Source organism: Vespula vulgaris, chromosome 23 (assembly GCF_905475345.1).
Source record: "Vespula vulgaris chromosome 23, iyVesVulg1.1, whole genome shotgun sequence".
In the NCBI taxonomy this organism is placed as follows: domain Eukaryota; kingdom Metazoa; phylum Arthropoda; class Insecta; order Hymenoptera; family Vespidae; genus Vespula; species Vespula vulgaris.
In genome coordinates this window covers 2,183,852-2,204,579 of record NC_066608.1, presented here as the reverse complement: position 1 = coordinate 2,204,579, position 20,728 = coordinate 2,183,852, and the positions used below count along the sequence as shown (strand labels likewise).

At 28.4% G+C, this 20,728-nt stretch overlaps 2 protein-coding genes across 9 annotated transcripts in view; one reads left to right on the top strand and one right to left on the bottom strand.

The window, feature by feature from the left end:
- The window catches only part of LOC127071816 (midasin), a 106,764-nt gene that overhangs the window by 71,942 nt on the left and 14,094 nt on the right, over positions 1-20,728 (bottom strand). The window lies entirely within an intron of this gene.
- The window catches only part of LOC127071827 (uncharacterized), a 55,387-nt gene that overhangs the window by 32,628 nt on the left and 2,031 nt on the right, over positions 1-20,728 (top strand). For 7 of the 8 annotated variants that reach the window (XM_051011563.1, XM_051011560.1, XM_051011561.1 and 4 more), the window contains 5 exons: positions 16,907-17,108; positions 18,057-18,309; positions 19,025-19,279; positions 19,416-19,535; positions 20,055-20,237. In XM_051011563.1, coding sequence (XP_050867520.1) covers positions 16,907-17,108; positions 18,057-18,309; positions 19,025-19,279; positions 19,416-19,535; positions 20,055-20,237 — 1,013 coding nt within the window. The remainder of the gene's footprint in view (positions 1-16,906; positions 17,109-18,056; positions 18,310-19,024; positions 19,280-19,415; positions 19,536-20,054; positions 20,238-20,728) is intronic. The other variant, XM_051011562.1, reaches the window with a different exon arrangement.

Below are 20,728 nucleotides of genomic sequence, written 5' to 3'. Positions count from 1 at the left end.
ACAAATATAAGAAATTATGTCTGATAAATGTAAGCAAAATTTTTTTCTTATTATTTTAATTTATTATTATATATACCTACATTATATTTTAATTAAAGTATATAACAAATTTTTATATGTATTTTAGTTCATTAATATAAACATATATATATATATATATATATATTTCTTTTTTTTAATAAAAATATTTAATTCTCTTGATGAAGAGGATAAAAATCTAAATTAACTGAATGTAATTTAAAAGTAATTTCAGTTCGCCTAAAGCAAGAACTGTATTCGTTGTTAACATTTATGATCGATACGACCATTTTCTCACGCTATACGTGAGCCTTAGTTGATTGTTGTCGGAATGAAATTATTGCCACTTTAGCAAAGAACCCCTCGAATGAAAGGCTTGGAAAAGGGTGGATGAAAAGGATTCTTTTGTCATAGAGACACCGCTCGTAGTCTTGCGGTATCACGCAGGAAGCATGACTCGACCTTATTTTCAACGTTAGAAGAAATGTTCCCTTTCTCTAATCGATTTCTATATATGTATTTATCATTCTTTTTTTTTTGTCACGTAAAAATATAAAACTTCGTTATAAGAAAGAATAATAAAAATAAAACAAAATTCACTCTTGATTAAATCCGTCTAGAAGGATATCTATTTGTTTGATTTTAATTAAAATGTAATTCATTCATACATTTCACTATGAATGAATATATAAGAAAAAGGTTGTATTCATACATATTTGATTATATTTTATTTATCGATATAATTTCTTATATATTAATAGAAGAGAAACAAAAATATATGGATAATCCAAAATAATAAATAAAAAAATATATTACTAACAAACGATTAATAAACTGATGGATTAATAACTTAATAGATTCAAATATATTTCGATAATAGATTAAATTACGCGTGTAAATATATTCTTTCGTCGTTGCTAAATCCTATTTCTGCTTTTTCTTTTTTTTTTTATCAAGTAAGCGAAAAAAAGGAGAACATAAAAAAACAAATCACATATCAAATCGTTTATTTATTTTCATTTTATGAACTGTATATACTTCGTTATTTACCTTAGTATGCCTTGCAGCGTTTGCAAACAAGAAGTTTACGCGTCTCGTCAGGATATCTCCCAAGTGTATACCAAGAAAATGGAGACGGACACAGTTTGTTGTGTCCGGAGAAATTTTCTTTCTTTCTTTTTTTCTTTCTCTCTCTCTCTCTCTCTCTCTCTCTCTCTCTTTCTCTATTTCTATCTCTCTATCTCTTTTTTTTATTTTTTCCCTCTTTCCTTCTTTCTATCGTCGTCCACGGAATAGAAAAGACTGAGTAACTTCCTTTGATATCGCTATTATACAAGTAAAAGAGAAACAGAAAGAGAGGGGAAAGAGAGAAAGAGGGAGAGAGAAAGAGAATAGGTAAGAGGGAGAGGGAGAAAGATAGAAAATAAACGTGACCAATCGAGATTTAATGTCTTAACTGTTTCAAGACTTCATTGTGGTTTCCCCGCAACAAATTTGAATACAAATGGGAATCAATGATCGTAATCGTCTTGTAATACTGGAATAAGAACGAACTCAAATAAGTTTGCTTTGTTTCTTCGAACGAAGCAGAGATACACATTCATACAGGTTGAATCAAAAGTTCTTCGATCGTTTTAAAAATTAATTCTACTCCTTTCTCGAGATATTTTTTTGTTTGTTTTGTTTTAGGAATAATTTATTTCTCTCTCTTTCTTTCTTTCTCTGTTTCTTTTTCTTTTTCAGATCGTAAAAACTATACCGCCGATCGGCAGAAACTTTTTTACGTACGATTTGAAAAAGAAATTGGTACTGAAAAGTTTCACTGAGAAAAGACGAAAAAGAAAAGAAAAGAAAAAAGAGTAGGTATAATTGATCTTTTTTTTTTTTTTAAAAAAAGATCGGCAAAGAACTTTTGACCTACCCTGTATTTTTCTCTTTTCTCCTCGAAACTCTTCGAAACGTATTTTCTATTCCGAATGCGAATATTCCAATGATAAATCTCTGCGAATAGAACGAACGATTTGCACGTTCTATCGTCTTCGAGCAAATAGCAAAACTTTTCATGAAATTTTACTTCGCCTTACGATTTCCTTTGGCAAACGATACTCACGTTTGAAGTTGTGCATCTTAAATCGTGCAGGAATTACTATATTTTCAAATTAACTTTAGAAAAAAAGAATTGGTAAATTCTGATTTATTATTTTATTAATTGAATTCTGTTTTTGATTTGTGTCTATAACTATATATCATAATTATACTGTTCTATCGTATACATATTTCATACGTAAATAATTGATCAAATAATTCCAATTAATATCAAATTATTATCAAAATAATAAATATACTAGTATGAAATTACTATTTAAATATAATGTCAATATAGGTAATAATGGATTATTACTTATATTAATTTAATATAATAGTAGACATTTTAAATACTATTATAATATTATTATGACGGTATAATAATTTTATATTAATTTTTGCTATTAATCATTCTATAATTTCTTTTTAATTATATATTTTATATATACATACGAAAGATATAATTAAAAAGAAATTCTTTTTGTAACGATACAAAAACAGAAAAAAGAGAAGAGAAGAAAAAGAAAACTAAAGGATAAAATATAAATCAATTATTTACGTATGAAAAATTAAAATTAAAAAGCATTATTCATAGTTCGAGGACAAGAAAAAGGAAACGAGAAAGAAAAGTGAATATCAGGAAAATGCGTTCAGTTATCGATTTCTTTTGAAACCTTTAACAAAGGAACGAACAGCATGAAAATAACGATCATGATGACGATCATCTTAACGTAATTATCTCATTCATTGATTTCAATTCATTTCATTGGACCCTGATACAGCTCTTGGTCATTAATAAACGAGAAAATGTTCGGCTATGACGATGATTACTTCGAAACTCTTTCTTTCTTTCTTTTTTTATTTTCTATATTATTATTATTATTATTATTATTATTATTATTATTATTATTATTATTTCTTTTTCTATTTTTTCTCTTTCTCTATCTCTCTCTCTCTCTCTCTCTCTCTCTCTCTCTCTCTCTCTCTCTGTTTCTTTTTAAACTCCAACGTCATCCTGAAACCCTCGCAAATTCTTATATATTATTATCTCCAACAGTCGTAGGCGTTATTCAATAACGTGATCTTCATAATAAATAAATAAATAAATAAATGAATGAATGAATGAATGAATGAATGAATGAATAAAAGGGTCTTCATTTCAATGATTAAATTTAAAGTATGCACTATCTTACTCCTCTAAATTAGTATATACAAATATGTATTTATATAGGGCCAGTCAAATTATTTAAACTAAATCCGAATATGTCTTTAAAACGGAATAGAACAAAAAATAATTATAGAAATAAAAATAAGGGGAAAGAAAGAAAGAAAGAAAGAAAGAAAGAAAAGAAAAGAAATGTTATATAAACGAGGACTTACAAATGTTTTATTAATAAAGTTATTATGGAGAAAATTCAATTCAATTATAACGCGACTTGTTTTTGTTATTAATAAATAGAGTGTGTATTGTTATATTCATCGTGTGAAAAGTATGAACAGTGAAAACAATTAAAATCGACAATGCAAGTTTTATGAATGCTACGTAAATGACGGTTCAAAAAAATAGTCATTTTTTATTATGAATTTGTAGATCGATAAAGCATAAAAAAAGATCTATTTTTACACCCAGTTAAAAAGAAATATCTTTATATGGAATTACTTCTCTGTAGCAAGTAAGCAATCTTTCGAATTTTTTTATTCATAAAAATTATTAATTAATGATTTTAAAAATTAATCGCACTATTTCTTTCTAAACTTTCTAAGCAGGTAAATCTTTTTGTTTCGAATTTTATAATTACTTACATGTCTTGGAACATCTCGAAAAAAAGTTAATTGATTTTTTTTTTTTTTAGATCACCTATGTAGAAACTTCTGATAGACTACATACTATGTCGATTTCTCTCTCATATTTATTCGAAAATTTATAACATTACTTGACTTGGAAAAGTAAAAAATTATTCGTTTTAAAAAAGTATTCCAATATTTTTCTAATCAATTCTATGTAATACATACAAACATATGTTTCTGCTGTTAACCAATATTATTTTAACAAACTCCAATATATAACCATATATTTGTTTTGCTATCAAACAAAGTAGAAAGCATGAAAGTGGTACACCGCAACGTAATAACTCGATTTTTCAACGAATGTAAAAATATCAAACTTTCTATAATAACACGACGTAACCGGTGTTAGATTCGTTCGTGCGAAATATAAACAAAAAATAAATAAATAAATACACAGATAGATAAAAAAGAAAAACAAAAATGAAATGAAAAAAAAAAGGACACATTGAAAAATATTTCCACATCTCCGCGTTTTATAGAGACTAAACAATTTTTATTCTTTTTTATCGTACCCGTTTCATTAATCATCGGAACAAACAAGTTGAATCAGCATGATCGAGATAAACTTTTCTTAAATCTCCCGTCACAAACTTTCTATCTTTATCTTTGGATAAATCTGTTAAATATCTTCTCGAGAAACTCACTATTCGTTTCATTAATCATTCCTCGTAAAATTCTAGCAACTTACGAAATATTACGACATACGTACATAGGTATTAAAAAAAAAAAAAAAAGAAAAAAAAAAAAAAAAAGAATTAAATAAGTAGATGATACTTGAATCGAGTAAAAGTGAAAATTATTAACAGACGAAAAAGGAAAATACGCACCTACTACTTCGTAAATGTTTTTATCGAAAGGAAAAGCAAAAAAGGAAGAAAGAAAAAAAGAAAGAAAAAAGGAAAGAAGAAATAAAAGAAAGAAAGAAAGAAACAATGAAAGAAAGAAAAAATATAATACAAAAATAAAAAGAAAAAGAGAGAGAAAGAGAAAGAGAATTACGTAAAAACGTACGAGGTAAAGAAAAAGTATTTCTGAGCTAAAACTCAAGTGGAATCTCAAAGTGTACTTTCCTTTCTTACCATAGAAACCCTTTAAAATTCCAATAGGCTATATCTCGTGCCACGGTAACTTTAACTAGCAAAAAAAAAAAATAGAAAGAAAAAAAAAGAATGAAAGAAAGAAAATAAAAAAAAAATAACAACAAAAGGAAAGAAAAGGAAAAAAGGAAAATGGAATAATCTTCACGTTTTTTCTTTTCTTTTCTTTTTTTTTTCCTATTAAAAAGATAACTAGTTTTTCAAGTTCTACCATCACGTATGTATCTATTTTTCAGCTTTTATTAAAGCTACTTTAGTAAGAAATATCCTTGCAGATATCTTAAAATATTTCTTAGGTTCGTTTGAAATATAGAAAGCATTGCTTATTATACGTATAAAAGATACGTGTATGTATGCACGTGTGTGTGTATGTGTGCGTACATAGGGTGAGTCAAAAGTTCTCAGATGATCTTATTTCTCTGATATTTTCTCTATTTTTCTTCTTTCTCAATTTTTAATTAGGCCAACTACAAGTTTAATTCGTGTTACAAGATACAAGATTAACTAAAAAAAATTAAAGAACTTTTTCTTCCTTTCTTTCTTTTTTCTTTGTCTTTTTCTTTTTTTAAATCACTCGCAAAATTTTTATCTTACCCTGTACGTAGGCAGTCGTATACCTATAGAAATAGATTTAAAATACGAATGGAAATAAAAAAAAAAAATTACAAAGGGGAATAGGTAGAAAATAGATAGAGAATTCTATTTACGAACTGACATTGTTGACTGACTTAACGTTAGTATCTGGAAAATCCTAAAAGCTGAATGGGAATTTTCCTATACCTTTGACCAATATAAATGTATTTTACAATGGATAGAACATTCTCTCTTACATATACGGATCGGCAAATGCAAGATAGAACGAAAGAAAATTTTCAAAGAAAATACACGAATATTCGCGCTTTTCCATTGCTACGAGTTTACTTTCTGTCTCCTTTACTAGTAAAACGTTCGTGAAATACATCTGGATAACATAATGCGCGTAGTGGAGCTAGTTTATTCACAAAAAAGAAAGAGAGAGAGAGAAAGAGAGAGAGAATTTTTTTTACATTCGATATCGATGTAAGTTAAAAAATAAACTTAATCGTCAAATAATATTAATATTTTATCTTAACGTGAAATAATAGTAAGTACGTAGAATAATATATAAATATATATATATAAAAAGAATATATAAAATAATGATTAAAACATAAGAAAATATAATAAAAATAAATAAGATATATATATATATATAAAAAAAAATAAAACACGGTAAAATTGTGATAATATAAACAATGATATCCAGATATATAAAATAAAAGAAAAATTGTCAGCTGACAAGGTAAAATAATAGGTGGTGAGAATAAATGAGAGAGAAAGGTGGATACATTCCAATACGAAATAGAAATTCAATTTAGTAAACGATATTTATATATCATCTGCCTATAATGTATCGAAATATAATAAATCAAAAGGTTAGAGATCGTGCCAAATGTTTCTAGGTTGGTCAAAAGTTTCAAGATGGGCCAACAATTTTTAGACGATATTAAATATTAATTACTTTTTTTTTTTTTTTTTTATATACTATTCCAACTAATTTCTTTCTTTTTGTTCTCTCCAAAAACCTATCCTTGTAGTTTTACAATCGGTTTAACTCGAGAAACAAATAGGATAATCGATTTTTATACAATCGTTTTTACATATATATATATAAAAAAAAAAAAAGAACAGAACTTTTCGTCCACCTTCTAGATATGTCACTCCAAATTCTATGAATTTATCGTTTACCACGATACAAAAAAAAATTTCAAACACGCAATCGTTCAATAGGAAAAACTGAAAAGACATGTAAAACGCGTTTGAAAAGGAGAGATCGAAACGATTTCGAGGCAATATAAATGAGGTTACTCTATCTCACTCCCTCTCTCTCTTTAGCCCTTTTTGTCTCTTTCTATTTTTCTCTTTCTGTCTCTCTATCTCTCTCTCGTTTTCGAATGCAAATTAACAAAGAAAGAGCGCATAAATGACCGAGAGAAGATACAAGAAAGTAGATCGTAAAACTTACGTCTTCGTCGTTAATTTAAACGTTCTCAGCACGAGAGCTCTCGTCTATCCTTTATACTCGTTCGTTTCTTTTCTATTTTTCTATTTTTCTGTTTCTTTTTCTTTTTCATTCTTTTACTTTTATTCTTACACTTCCACAATAACCACCCATTTCCTCCTAACCTCCTAATCACCTGTGTTAAAAAACCCAACTGAAACCTTAATCCCTAATTCCACGATTCTCTAATTCACGAGTTCTCTTTTTATTGCATATCGTTTATTTTTCTCATGTACATTCTCGTCGTGTAAAAACTCGTTAACGTCGTTACACATCGAATTATTTTTCGATGAATTTCGAATCAATTAATCAGCTCGCGATTATCGAATTCATTGCAAATAATTATAAAAGGTACAAATGATTATTAGATTATAATTTTTTAAGTAATCGATTGATAAAAGAAAATATTATAGAAATTTCATAAAAATTAATGTAAAAAAATATCACAAAATCTATACATATTTTTATACGATATATAATTCTGTAAAAAAAAAAAAAAAACATATGTCTATATACATATATATATATACACATAGTATAAGATGTACAGTGTATATTTCATTAAAAAAAAAAAAAAAAAATTAAAAAAAAACAAAGTGTACATATGCGTATACAATACAAATATACACTGCACTGATTATACATACATATATACACATATGTACATCCGATTATAGTATATACGACATATCTATTTATAGATGAGTCTTTGTACGTCTATCCGAAACAGTAGTAGTTTAGATAAGAATCACAAATACGGTTCGCACAACTCCATCAGCAGTTTGACTAATGCAACCGATTTGGCATGTGCCCGGAGTTCATGTATCTGAGATCGTTGAGATAAAGCACGAGTACTCTCACGATGCAAAAATGCATCGACGTTCTGGCATACGAAATAAAATACGTAGTTATATAAAATAGCTAAAGGTTAAAACGTTACCTATGATCTTGCATAAATCGTAAAGATTTTATCGGAAGTAAAAAAAGAAGAAAAAAAAATAAAAATCGATCATATCAGACGAATTTTTTAATATTTGTTAAGAATAGTTGTTCGATTTAATACGAATCATTATATTCGTCAAAGATCATCAATCTCATTTTTCTAATCTATAATAATAATCGTGCGTTATTTTCAGACATAAAAAAAATTTTTATCGGATTTTTCATTGACCGTGTACACGAGTTAGTTTCAACGGAATTACAGATACAAAGTTTTTAGGCAAAATTCCAACCGGTTAACTCTCCACCGAAATGATGTTAACTTTCTTGAACAGCAATAATAGCGACATAACGATAGCCGTTTAAACGAGATTTAACTTTATGACAATAATAACGTATTAAAAGATATATATTCACATTAAATTTATTACATACTTGCATAATACGAGCGACAAAAATTTTTTTCCTATATATATATATGTAATACAATACTTAAAAAAAAAGGATAACGATAATTACAACATAAGATAATATAATTTAAAAGTTAATACGATTGAATTGAACGAAGTGTTTAACTTGCAACATGAAGAAGAAAAAAGAAAAAGAAAAAAAATCGACACTACGAAAAAATATCTTCTCGTATAAAATTTGATCGTATCTCGAAATAAGAAAAAACAAAAAAACAGAATAAGAAATTCCTTAAATCCTATAAAATGTCGATTTAAAAACAGAGAACCGAAAATATCGACTGGTACGAGATATGTATGTATATAAGGAATGTGAGATTCAATTTTATCCAGGTGAATTATTCAAAGTTATCGAATCGATTTCTGATTATTATCCGAATCGATAGAATTAATTCTCTACAATAGATTCCATACGCGGAAACGAAAAATACGAATTATCTATAAATATATATATATATAAAACATACATAGATATATCGTAGCATACTGATATATATATATATATATACACGCGAGTAAATATCTTACGAATACATATAGATATATATTTTATGAAGAAAAGTGCTCTCGAAAGAAACTTTAGCTAACTTTTCAAAACCATATGCTGAAATATAAAGGAACATCTTAGGGTTTTAGAATTTGAAGAAGAAAAAGGGAAAAGAAGAAGAAGAAGACGACGAAAAAAAAAAGATAGAAACAAGAAGTTAAAGAGAAAATTTTTCCAGTAAGCTTTTATAGATTTTTACCTATTGAGGAGTCAATGCAGTCACTGCGTCGGAAAATAGGCTCTTAAACAAAGGTCGAAGGTTGAGCTATATACCTATGAAATTCCATTTCGCATCGACACCCTCGGAAAGGTACATCGACCTGCCGTTGGCAGTGATGCGAACACGTCGTCAATTTACACTCTGTCCTCGTTTCACAATCCGAATTCGTTTCTGTCTCTCATTTTATCTCTCTTTTTCTTTCTTTCTTTCTCTCTCTCTCTTCTCATCCCACTCTCTCTCTTTCTTTTTTACATCTTGACAAATTGCAGATCAATTTAACCTGTTAACCTGATTGAATGACGATTTAATACAGTCACCAAGATTTTCTGAATTAAAAAAAATTAACTTTTTTTTACTTCTTCTTCTTCTTCTTCTCTCTCTCTCTCTTTCTCTTTCTCTAAATATCTTTAAAATAAATATTTTCATTCGTTTCGTACAAAAAAATTATATTCTTTTTGGTTTTCTTTTAATTAACAGAAAGTATTATTTTGGAATTTACTTTATTGTTTATTTTATTTATCGATTATCGTATGTTTTATGTATGAATTTCAATACTATTATCCTGGTAAAATAAATAAATAAATAAATAAATAAATAAATAAATAAATACACGAACAATGTTCACTGATCTCTTCAACAAAAGATAACCTTTGATACAGCGACCTTTATATATTACCTCTGACACAGTTGAACACGATATCATTCTCCACCGCAGGAAATAATACTCTCGTAGACACAAAGACTCATCTTAAAGGACAATTTAAAGGACAAAGAATCCATACGAAGGCTATTACATTATCTTAAAGTACAAGAAAGACGTATAATATAAAATGTGAACTTTCCCTTATATCACTAATAATTGACGCAAACGATTGATACGCCGCGATATTAAATATAATAAAATTAACAAGAAAATAAATAAATTGACAAAATAAACTATTTGTTTCTCATTCCAACTAAAAAAAAATATACATATATAAATCTCAATTTTCAATTTTACGACTTATTAACTTATCCTGAAAGTCTTCACTTATTATGTATGTACTAATCATTTTGTTTTTGTTCCAAATAAATTTTGATAAATTCGCCTTCACCGATTGAAAATCTTTCCAAGTTAACGAATTAAGAAAATAATAAAATTCTCGACAAAGAAATACATGAAAATACATGATATCTGTGTATGTACTTATTTGACATTTATGAAATAACAAACGGAGCGAAATCATTCGAGCATAGATATAATATTCTATAATTCGAACTCGCATAATATTGAATGTTGCTCTCTCTCTCCCTGTCCTAAAGAATATTTGTACATTTACATCTTCACATAACGAAACTGGCGTTAAACTGATTCCAATGTTTGTCGGTTTGTGGTTGGTAGATAACGGCAATTTAGAGTGGAACTGAAACTACTCTGGTTTCAATGGAAAGAGAGAGAGAGAGAGAGACAGACAAAGAGAGACAGAAAGAGAGAGAGAGAGAGAGAGAGAGAACATTCCCATAATCTTTGATCTTCGAAGAACCGATTAATAATAATAATTTAAATTGAGAACCAGAGTATGAAATACAATTGTTAAGTGACGGTCAATATTACGGCTTTATAAATGGTTATTGATGGTTACGACCTGGTTCAATCTGTTCGTAGGATAATTACAAGGAAATTACAGGACTTTGATTGTTCAATGCGTTGTAATTAGAAACAAATTGTATCTACGATCGTTATTAACGATTATTTGTCCTACGATTATTTCAGTGAAAATATGGTGATAAGCGATAAAATTTATCTGTGATAATACTGTAACATATAAACCGTTTATACATTGAAAGCGGTGCAAGTTCGTCTATTTTGTTTTCATTTTGTTTTTTCATCCTTCGAAGTATCTAATCGGTTTTGCATTTCAATCGATCGAACAAAAGATTGATAAATACATGCGATTCTTTTTTCCAACGATTGTTATTATATGAATCGTTTGAAGGAGAAAAAAAAATTATGTTTTCGTTGATCATACTTTTTATTTTATATTTGATATTGATCGTACGAATATATTAAATTAATACGTATTTATATTGAAATTTTATTGAAATTGTGTATTCAAACTTTGATATTCCCTTCTTTATTCACATTTTTAATGAATAAGTATAAGAGTCGTTCATTCATCTTTTCTTTTCGAAATTAAAACTTACACCGATTTCAAAATAAACGACAAATATATTCGTTCAAGATATATTTTAGTGTCAAATCGTAGGTTTTTTTTTTTATTCTAAAAAATCGTTCGTTTCTTTTATTCTATTTCGTCGTCTTTTTGGCAGATAGCTATATCTATGTTTTCAATTTCTGTAACTCAAATCGATCCGAACGTAGGAACGACAATTTAATCGCATATAAATATATATACGTACTTACACGTATACGTATATTTTGTTTTTTCTTTTTTCCCTTTTCAATTTTTCTTTTTTGTGTTTTTTAAAGAGTCAGTTAATTCCCGAAGGAAGAAATTTACTCGGCAATTCGTGCTGTATGTAATTACAAGGTGGTAGTTGCCTAACGAAATTGACCCTTGAACTTAGGTCAAAAGTCTCCTCGAGCGGTCCAGCCATATCATTTCGTCAGTGAATTTTTATCTCCCGTTTAAAACAAGTACCGTGCAGAGGCGAGCTTTTTTTTGAAATATAAAGTGAAAACACTCGAGAAGGTAAAGTTTATAATTTGAAGAATTTTATCTTAACGTTTTAATTTCATACGTATTTGGATCCGTTACTTCGAGAGAAATTATTTTCTATTATTTTACTAATACATTAGTAAAAAATATATATATATAATAAAACAAATAGCGTATAATATATACATATATATTTTTTACTATTTACTATACTATTTTTATCATAAAGTACAGTATACAAATGCATATCCATACGCATACGCTTAAAATAAAAAATACTGTATGTATATACGTGTATGTTATTTATATATTTATAATACGATGTTTATAATCAATATAAATATATATATTTTATTTCTATCAAGATATATTTGAAGAAAAAATTCTTAATTGATCAATCATCTAGGAAAATTAGGGGATTTAGCTAGAGGCATATCAAGAGGCACATGAGAGCCAATTACTAAAGCGAAGAGAGAGGATAATTAACATCTTTGATGCCATCCACCGAAATTACTTGCTCGCTTAAACGATCCTATATACATACATATATACATATATAGACATATAAGAACAACCTTCTAAGTTCGTTCAACGTGAAAGCACTATGAAAAATTTAATTAATAATAATACATAATATCAAACATATTTTCACTATGTTATTAGATCGTAACTTTAATAATTTCCAATTCAGGTATCGCATGATACTTGATGAGTAATGATGTTTACCTGACGCTAACACGCTCAGTAAATATCCAATCATGCTATGCTTCCGGTTTTGTCATCCCTACCAATTAATTTCCTCTGACAAATTTATCACGTAGATTTCACCTGATAACATGAAGGCTTGATCAGAAAGAAAAGAAAAAAAAAGAAAGAAAAAGAAAGAAAGAAAAGAAAAAACAGAAAAAATAAAATAAAGTAATAATAATAATAATAATAATAATAATAATAATAATAATAAAACAATCTTTTCATTTAAAACAAATTGCCCACCGAGCGAAAATATTGAAAAGCGGAAATATTAAAAACTTTTCAAGCGTTCCTCTTTCTAAATTATTAACGAATAATACGATCATTCCATAAGAATATATTATGTAAATTATAAAGCAAATTTATTTAATGTATGTATGTATGTATGTATAAATCAACGATAGAAACACATGACGTTCTATCATTTCGAATTATAATCGATGACTCGATATTCGATAAGAATATTAATAAATATCATCTCATCAAATAATAATAGCCAATACTTCTGAATAATTACGGAAACGGTTCACGATCATCTTTCGTTTTCTAACTAATCGAAAGGATTCTATCCTTTCTCTGCTCTTTGCAATCGTATCTATAATAAAAAAAAATGGGGTTAAAAGGATGTCGGAACGTAAAAGCTCGTGGCGATTTAACGAATTTATTTCGGGATGCATAATTGGATTTACTTATACTATGCTAACGAAAGCTTGATTCTTTCTTCTCTCTCTCTCTCTCTCTCTCTCTCTCTCTCTCTCTCTCTCTCTCTCTCTCTCTCTCTCCTCTTCTTCTTCCTCTTTCTCTCTAAAATTAGTATAAACAAGTATCTATCTATCTACATAAGTATCTATCCAATCAGATGTCGTACTAAATTGATTTCGTACCGAAACTTCAATTTGCAAATTAAATAAATAATAAAATTGAAACTTTGTCCTACAGCGACGAGACTGATTCCCGATTAAAATAGAAAAGAAAACGAAAGAAGAAAAAAAATTTTAATTTCGTTAAAAAACGAAAGCTACCAAAACGAAATTGACTATGGTCAGAGATCGATTTGTTTCAATTAATTTGATATCTACGAGTTTGCAATTTATCGAATCACGAAAGAGCCGAACTAATTTCGGGTTTAAAAAATAAGTAAATAAATAAAATAAAATAAATAGAGGAAGAGAAAGAAAAGAGACAATATTGGACGCGTTAAACGACGAAAGCTATCGCAAGAAAATTGACTATTGTTAGATCGATTTGTTCCAAGTCATTTGATATCTGTAATTCTGGAGTTTGTCGAATACCGAGAGGGTTAAATTCGCGAAAAGAAAGAAAATACACTTAGATATTTTAGGTATAGTTCGAAGCAACGTAACGACGAGCCTCTTTCTTCGAAGCGGTTCGTTTGGCACTTCAACTTTCTTAATTCTGTAAGAGGATCAAAAGTTCAGTCCTGAACTTCAAACTTTGTTCGTTCGTTCATTCGTTCGTTCCTTGGTTCGTTTCTCTTGTGAACCGTTATAAAATCATTGAGGTAAATAAGATCATTCGAGCTAAACCCCGAATTTTTTTTTCTTCCCCTTTTTCTCTCTTTCAATCCAATAAAAATAATTCTGATTGATGTGAAAAAGAAAAAGAAAAAGAAAAAGAAAAGAAAAAAGGAAGAAAGAAAGAAAATTATTGACGAATTTATATTCTTTTTTCTTTTTTTTTTTTCTTCTTCTTCTTCTTCTTCTTTTTATAGATTTATTAATTAAATTATTTAGATTGTTAAATATTTATAAATTATTTAAATAACTAAATATTTAAATTATTCTTAAAATAAGATCGTTCGTTTAAATAACTCCCAATCTTTTTTTCCTCTTTTTCTCTTTTTAAATCCAATAAAAACAATTCTGATTGATATGAAAAAGAGAAAGAAAAAAGAAAATAGAAAACGAAAAAGAAAAAAAGGAAGGAACAAAGAAACTTATTGACGACTATATAATCTATAGTTTTTCTTTTCTTCCTTTCTTCTTCTTCTTCTTCTTCTTCTTCTTTTATACATCAAGTATCATTCATATCATATTTCCATAACCACCAGAGAAATGTTTTTAATGGTGTCCAACTAGGAAACAGTAGATGTCGTTAAAAGGACGGCCGATGCATATTCATGTAGGCAACACGTAATTCAATTCTAGGACCGTACAACATCAGTAATTATTCCGCCCCTGTTTTGTCCCTACGTGTGGACTTTTTGTTCTTTTTTTTTTTTTAATTTTATACGTCGATTAAAAATAAATTACACATTCAGAACAACGAATATATATATATATATATATACATATATATATATAAAATAATAGTTTTTTTCAGTTAGGAGTCTTATTTTCTTATTTCATTGATTCCTATGATTTCACTTGGTTGATCTTTTCGACATTTTCTGTGCGCACTCGCTTGCTCGATTCTCTATCAATTATTCAACAGTGATCTTACAACGTCGAATTTAGTTCGAAGGTAAAGCCAAAGAGAACTGTGTAAAGCATTCGAATACATATGTATACATAGATACAACAAATGTATGTACAGTGTATATCGTGGTTTGGTATTCCTTCGCTCGAGTTAGTTTACCAAACTTGTTACTGAACAAGACAACGAAGAAGTAAAAAAAAAAAATTCTTTACGTTCTCTATTTTCTCTTCTTCTTTAATTTCTTTTATTTATTTATTTTTTTATTTTCTCTTTTTTTCTTAACACGTTCGTCGTAAAACAAATCTTATTAATCAATAGCAAAGACGATAAAAGTCCTACAGATTCTATTGACGAAAATAAAAAGAAAAATAATCACTCGTTCGTTTAATTCTCTCGATGACTGAACGAAACAAAAATAATAATAATAAAAAATAAACAAAAAGGATCAACAAAAAGAAGAGAATCGAAAACCCTTAACAAACGATAGCAATACGTAAACCATAAGAAAAATCAATTAACTATTAAACATAATTTGACTTTAATGATATCAAAAAAAAAAAAAAAGAAAAAATAATAACGAAAAAAATAATATCGTAAAGATTGGAAAATTCTATCGTTATAAATTCTATTACCTCGCTATGTCATCTAGGGTTTATCACATGTCGATACGTGTTTCGGATAACCCATAAAATGGGATTAACAATGATGGCACATACTACGTCATAACCAACAAAGACCAAACCTACAGCTACGCTACTCAACTAATCGCAATAGAAGCTGAGTAAGCTCCGGGTAGGTTTATTAACAAGAGAAACTCGACGGGGTTCATGGAGTTAGGCATACCGGAAACGTGGCCAGAAATTTCACCGGAGATGGAAATAGCCGAGATTCTATTCGGTTTCGTCGATAACGTGATAACTCGCGAAAGAGGATACGAGTCTTTGGGGAGAGGGAATGAGAAGAGAAGAGAAAGGGGAAGAAGAAAAGGGGGGAACTGATTTTCAGAGAAAGTTGACACGAGTCAGTTAGAATATATATCCGACAATAGTAAGCTCTGTCTTCGGTCCTTTGTAATAAAGGTATAATAGACAAACTCGGAAGTTAGTACATAGTTCTCGGTAATAACGAGCTAATGGCTTTCTATAAGAATCTTCGAAAGAGAGAAAGAGAGAGAGAAAGAGAGAGGGATGAACAAAACGAATAATAAAAACGATCGATGACGAACGGAACGTGTTAAGAGAGTAAAAAAGAAATAAAAAATAAAAAAAGTGAAAAAAAAAAGAATTAATCTAGTTATTGGATTGCGATAATAGTAGAGGTTAGTAGAGTACTAGACAGACAGACGCCAGTTCTGTGTCTGACAACTAGTAACAAAGGATCGAAAATGATCAGACAAGAGTAAATGGAGAAGAGAGAGAAGGGAAAGAAAAAGAAAAAAAAAGGAAAAGGAAGAGAGAGAGAAAAACGATTTTCAAACTTTACAAGCATGGTTTAACGATACAACTCGATATAATAAGAGATATTGAAGAATGATAATAAAATAAAAGTATGATATATATATATACACGTATTTTATATAAAATTAATATTATAGTTCCTTCGGGAAATATTAATTTGTGTCTCGTAATGGCTGCCGATTGATTAAAAAATTCGATGAGAAATATTTACTTTTCATTTCGTTTCGTTTCGTTTCATTTCATTTCATTTCTTTTCATTTCTTTTCTTTTCTTTTCTTTTCTTCTTTTTCTTTTTACAGGCTCAGCGGTGGCAATGATAGGAGCAAATTTAAGGTTTGGCATCGGTGCCTCCGGAAACGTAACATCCAACGCCACCAAAGTATTTCAGTGTCATCCCGGTGGTGTTGCTGAAGCAACTGTTATATTCAGTCTTGGTGCCCTTGGAATGGGTGCTAATATCATACTTATGTCATTGATACTAGTGAAACGACAGTTACGAAGGTATTTTTTAAAAAATTAAAAAAATGTTTTAGAATAATCAAAACTAACTTATTAAAAACTAAACTTGTGTGTGTGTATATACATATATATACGAAGTGTCCCACTTATCTCGAAAAATTGGAATATCCCTGAAGATATTGAACCTATTAAAAAAAATTTGATACGAAAGGGTACATCGTTTTCTTTTTTCTTTCTTTGCAGATCAATATCAAAGTCAAATTTATTCATTATTTATTTCTTTTTTTTTCGATGGAGTTAATTATATTTTTCTTTAGCAAAGTTTGAATGAAGTTTAATGTATCAAAACAACGTGCCATATGAGATGATTTATTATTGCAAAATTGTAGCAAATTATGAGTTTCGAAGGAATATAATTCTGTATCGCTGGTTACCAGCTATTAGGCTGCATTTTGTAAGAAAAGGGCCAAACTTCTTGCGAAATAAACTTCGTTTACTTAGCTCGTTAGTAATTTGAGAAACATAAATAGAGATAAAAAGTTTGGCCATTGTTTACAGCATGAAATCTTCTAACAGGCGACAACCAGCGATACAGTTTTATATATTCCTTACGAACTCACTAATTTTTTAAATATAATTTATAACATTTTTTAATAACGAATGATCGTATACGACAGGTCGTTCAATACGTCTTGACGAATGAGTCTTATCGAATTATAAAATATATATACATATATATACAGTATCATTTCAAAAAATTAATTTGACTCTCTATAAAAAAAAAAAAAAAGATATTAACAGTATATTTCGTGTCAAAGAAATCTGTAAAAAATTTTATTAGTTGATTCAGAATCTCACGAGATATTCAAATTCGAGAGAAATGGGACACTTTATATGTACTACATATATAATACTCTATTTATATATATATGTATATAAGTAGGTCTTTGATATAAAACGTATGAATTACAAATGACACGAGTTTTTCAGATGGTCTCAGGGCTTATTATTTCATCAAGCTATGGTGGATTGTGCAAGAGCTGCAATTTTACTACCCCTGGGCTCGAGTATTTTGAATTGTCAGCCAGTTAACAAATGCTCTCTAGTCGAAACAGCTTTCCTACTACTTGTAACAGTTTCAACAGTGAATATGCTTACAACTGTGTTAAATGATAGTCCCATATTCCCTGAGAGCGATGAGGAAGTTGAGTTAACCGCTCCTTTACTTATGGATTCACCGCAGGTAATATAATAGTCGTCAGATAATTATTGAATGCAATATTTTAATTATAAAAAAGAAAAAATAATAAATAAATAAAAAGAAACGAGAAAAGAAAACGTAAAAAAGGATCGAAAGATTTTTTTTTTTTTTTTTTTATCGAAAATCGATACTGACCGATTAATATTATAAACCACATATTACTGACTCGCATTTGAAATTTGTTACGTTCCATTGAAATTCGATTTCGAACGAGTGTCCTAAAAACTCTGAACGAGATTAATTAATCGTAACGTCATGACTAACGATATTAAAAAGAATTATTATCCGATGATTTCGTCGAATAGTCAATCGAATTCATATTGATGTTAACAGATTTAAAAAAAAAGAAAAAAAAATAACACCAATAACAATTTATTAACGAACAGTCCAATCCTATCGATTAAAAAATTAACCAGGAAAGTAGTAAACATATTAAAAATAAATAAATAAATAAATAAATAAACAAACAAAAAATTTATCAATGGGCAATGTTATCTGAACGATATAAAAAAATTACTTTTCCAAAAATTAATTTTTCATCTTGTCAATATATATATATACACATATATTTATTTATTTAACTACTTGTTGAACGAAAAATAAATTCGTTGAACGTCGATAACAGAGTGTTTATTTAAACGGTCGATAAATAATGTTAAAAATGATGTGTATTTGATATGTGTATGTAATTTTGCAGTGTGTACTATTTGGTACCTTTATGATATGGTTCGCTAGCATAACCATAAATCTTGGTCCGACGTTTCTAAGCGGTGCACTGGCAGCCAACACAGAAAGTGGACACAATGCACCGAGCTGTCCACTGGTGCATGGTCCCTTTCGTCACTACATTCTCAACGTTCTTTGGATCGTCATAAATATAATCTGTGTGGCACTCACACTTTTTCATTTACGAAAACTACACAGAGACTTGACAAAAGCTAATATAGAAGCGGTACGTTACGTGTCCGTCTTTGATATTAATTTCATCGGCGTTGTCATAAAGAAGGAAAAAAAAAAGAAAGAAAAAAAAAGAAAAGAAGAAAAAAATGTAAATGATTAATTAACCATACTATAAAATATATTTTTAGGTTCGTGTAGCTGATCTTGTTACTACATTGGTCCACGTCACTGGTGCTCACCAAAGAGGATCGAGTACCGTTCCTTGTGAAGATGACACGAACGATGCTCGAACTCCAGTGACACCAAAAGTAAAACTAAATTAATTCTAAAGTATTTTTCTTTTTTTCTTTTTTTTTTTTTTTATTTTTCTTTCGATTTAAAACTCAAACACAAATCTCTTTTGATTCATACAAGGTAGAAGAAGAAGAAGAAAAAAAAGAAATGTGTTCCTCCAAGTAAAAAAAAATTCAATTTTACTAATTATCCTGCAATCTTCAGTTTATTAATGAATCAATTCCATAAATACGACATTTCATAATCAAAATTTCTATTTTACATATCCATTCGGTTTAGTTATAAATAATAAAAAATAATAGATATTATAGAAATAAAAAAATAATAATTATAAATTCCTTGTTTATAATGGAATGTTTATTTATGAATCTCGAAAGAATAAAAATACGATATTTTCATGATCAAAATTCCTACTCTTTTGTGTTACTACATTGATTCATAAAAAAGAAAAAAAAAAAACATCGATAGTAAATAAAATTCTTTATATATAACAACGTTTATAGTTATGATATCAATCTGATATTTATTTTCAGAGAAGCAATGCTCTGGAGGAGTACAGAAAGATGAGAAATTATTTGAGAAGAATGGAACAGGAGGGTGTGCAAAGGGTAAAAATGTTCCTGGTTATTACTGCAGCGTACGTGATATTTTGGGGACCACTATTTTTCGTCACGCTAGTGCATCATCCTATCATAGGAAACGCGATTGGTTATGAGGTATAAAAAAAATATGACCTTTTCTTTTTTTCTTTTTTTATACTAAACTAAATTAATCTTTTATAAACTCAATTATTTCCTTTTTTTTTTGTTCTCATGCTTAAGCAAAATATATGATACAATATAGCTGTATATATGTACACTGATTCTACTCTTAATTAACGTAAAATTTTGTAGGATACAAGTGTACTTTATTTAATTCATTTGGAGTAAACCGAAGGAAGGATCAGTGTATATAAATATACTATATTAATTTTTACTTAGGTTTTAATATAGATCCCATGGGTATTCCATTAATGGATAATGAAACACTCTCCTTTACCTGAAGATCCTAATCCTACAGACTCTACCTAACGACCTCAGATTCATCTGATCTCTTTTAATTTTAAATGCGCGTGTAGTAAAAGAATTTTAAATGCACCTAGTAAAAGAATTTTTAATACGACTTGAATAAAATAAGTTGACTCCGAGTAGAATTTTTAACTATCTAA